The 2,949-nt window shown below is 29.7% G+C and overlaps 1 protein-coding gene across 1 annotated transcript; it reads right to left on the bottom strand.

Moving 5' to 3' along the window:
* Window positions 1-1,273: 1,273 nt before the first annotated feature.
* Window positions 1,274-2,675, bottom strand: LOC149201366 (abscisic stress-ripening protein 5-like). The gene is made up of 2 exons (XM_089399708.1): window positions 2,420-2,675; window positions 1,274-1,647 (listed from the first exon to the last, which is right to left on the bottom strand). The coding sequence occupies exons 1-2, from the start codon at window positions 2,570-2,572 to the stop codon at window positions 1,591-1,593; spliced, it is 210 nt and encodes a 69-aa protein (XP_089255834.1). The 5' UTR covers window positions 2,573-2,675; the 3' UTR covers window positions 1,274-1,590.
* Window positions 2,676-2,949: the final 274 nt, after the last annotated feature.

The raw sequence follows: 2,949 nt of genomic DNA, 5'->3' as shown, positions 1-2,949 counted from the left end.
TCCTGCATCAGATCAACACTGAGAATATTTATGACAGTACTTTGATACGTCGTGTGAAGGGTTTGTATGGTTGGGATAGTCGACTATGCAGTTGACAAATCCATTTAATAAAATGTAAACCTTGAAAATCATGAATCCATTCACAAATTAATGGTTGTAAAGACATTCCACCACTATCATGTCAACCCCAATTATGTGGTAATGATGGTTAATTATAGTGCTTATTATAGTTAATCAATGTTGTTTATGATAAGTCAAATACATTTAGCAATTATAATTATGTTGAGAATTGTAATCATTATTTTTTTTTACATTGAGACATTACAAATTGGGTGTATAAATTTATTCATCCGTCAATTCCCTTTTAAAATAAAATTATGTTCTAGATAGAAAAATAATATCGACTATAATAAAAAAAAATGAATAAAAATAAAAAAGTATATGAGTAAGATGTTTAAATCTTACACTTTTCAAAAATATTTCAACAAGATATTTAAATAAATTATTTGAAAATATATGTTAATTAATTTATATTGATATCGACTTGATATATATCTATATATAGAAAAAAAAATGTCAAAATAAAATATTTTAATGTTGTATATAGAAAAATATTCAATGTGGGTTATTATTAATAAGAATAAATATTGGCATATATTCAAAAAAAATATTAATAATACAAAAAACATTTTAATTAGTGTGATAATTATAAAGTGTCTCCACATGTAAAATATTTTAATATAAATTAAGTATATTTTATATCATTTAAAAAATTTTATGTATATATGACGAAAAAATGGTTAAAACATTTATTTGGTCATATATATATTTTATTTAGTTTTCAAAATTCAATTTAAACAATAAAAATTAACACATTGTATTTTGCACTCTAAAAAAATTTACCAAGTGAAAAAATTTGATCCATTTCCACTTGTATTAAATTTATATTAAAAAAATCTATACTAGTTATAAATATAATTACCATTATAAATTTATTATACAATTATATTAAATAATAAATAAAGATTAATATGATAATATGCATCAAAAACAAATTAATTAATTGAGACTTTAAACTTTCTTTCAAAATACTAATGCAAAAATGTCCTTTTACTCAATTTTTTTGGTTTTAAAGTTGAACTTTGTTTTTGCTGTGACTCTTAATTAAATCTCACACTGGAATTTGTAACTTGCGAAAATAGATTACCAAGTAAATATTTATGCGGGGTGTATTAATATGCGAAATTGTTGCCCGGAAAGAAAGGATAAGAAAAAAAGAACGCGGTGGTTTTCATACATAACTCTGCAAATAATAGAAATGGCGCTGAATCACAAGCTCCAGACATTATAGTTTCATAACATTATAATATTCGCCATACAATGTTTATTTGGATTAGCGGACGAACCATCCAACAAATGAACAAATTATCTTAAACGAATAGATAATGTGAGTGTGGGTGACTAAAATAGATGGTGGTGATGTTTTTTGCCATGAGCTTCTTTTGCTTTCTTCTTCGACTCCTCCCTCTTGTGATGTTCGTGGACGGCATATCCCCCTGCTCCAACTGCAACTGCGGCCGCAATCTTCTCCTACATCTTATGCCTCTGTGCATGTTCGGGATCCTTTTTTACTTGGTGCTTCTCATGCTGCACATATGTAAAATTACATTAATACGCAGATACACTTTTTTACGTTATAAAAATCTTGATTCAAAATTTTTTTGAGTTTATCTAGATTGTTGATTCGCTGAATATTTGATTACATTTCTTGAGTTTATCTAGATTGTTGATTCGCTGAATATTTGGTAATCAGACAGACATGATTCGCTGAATATTTGATTACATTTCTTGAGTTTATCTAGATTGTTGATTCGCTGAATATTTGGTAATCAGACAGACATGAGACCAAATATTTGATTACATTTCTTGAATTTATCTAGATTGTTGATTGACTGAATATTTGGTAATCAGACAGACATGAGACCATTGCTGATTCGCTGAATATTTGATATTCAGACAAATATGGGTGACCCATGTGAACGCCATGTTTATCTGATTACCAAATATTCAACAATTCAAGCAACAATGAAAATAAAAATACCCATAAAAATCATATGGGATTTCTATCATTCTGGTTTTGGGGTACTATAGTTTATCAGAACGTTACAAAATACAAAAACACAATACAACAATATATATTTCATGAATTGATATAGTGAATCTGATTGCTAAAATATTCAACAATTCAATCAGCAATGTACATAAAAATCATATGAGATTTCTATCATTCTGGTTTTGGGTGTATTATAGTTTATCAGGACTGTACAAAATACAAGAAACAATACAACTATATATATATATATATTCCATGAATTGATCTGAACATTCATAATTAAGGAATAAAGGATATATGCAGTACCATTGCAAACGCTCCGGCAGCGGCTGCTCCCATTTCCCCCAAATGTTCCATACGCTTATGATGCTTCTCGTCTTTCCTTGCCCTCTCGTATTCTGATTTATTAAACTTGCTTTCCACCTCTTTGTGGTGGTGCTCATGTTTCTTGTGACCCATCTTTTCGAATGATTAGAAACACAACTGAATTCGATCACAATCGACGAAAATGCAGAGAATGGTTTGTACACAGTCGCAATACTTTAAACTTTAACGCTTGCCGATGAGATGAGATGGGGAAGGAACATAGTCATTGTTATATATAGCGGGCGTTGGATAAGAACCTTCGCTATTAAGCAAAGAATAACGCGTAGAAACCGCAGAAGTCAAGAATTGCCGGTCAAACCAGAGGAAGAAGTCGAGCACATTGCAGCGGACGTTGATGGGATATCTTGAGTGTGAAGGAATGGCACAGCGAGAGCCATAATTAATAATTCAAAACGAAACGCGTGATTATTCAAAGCGTAGGTGCAGAATGCATCTGATGTTGATTTGAC

The sequence above is a fragment of the Pinus tabuliformis genome, chromosome 2_1, assembly GCF_031772625.1.
Source record: "Pinus tabuliformis cultivar Carrire ecotype Pingquan chromosome 2_1, CPIR1, whole genome shotgun sequence".
NCBI classification, from domain to species: Eukaryota; Viridiplantae; Streptophyta; class Pinopsida; order Pinales; family Pinaceae; genus Pinus; species Pinus tabuliformis.
This window is presented reverse-complemented; position numbering and strand designations above follow the sequence as displayed.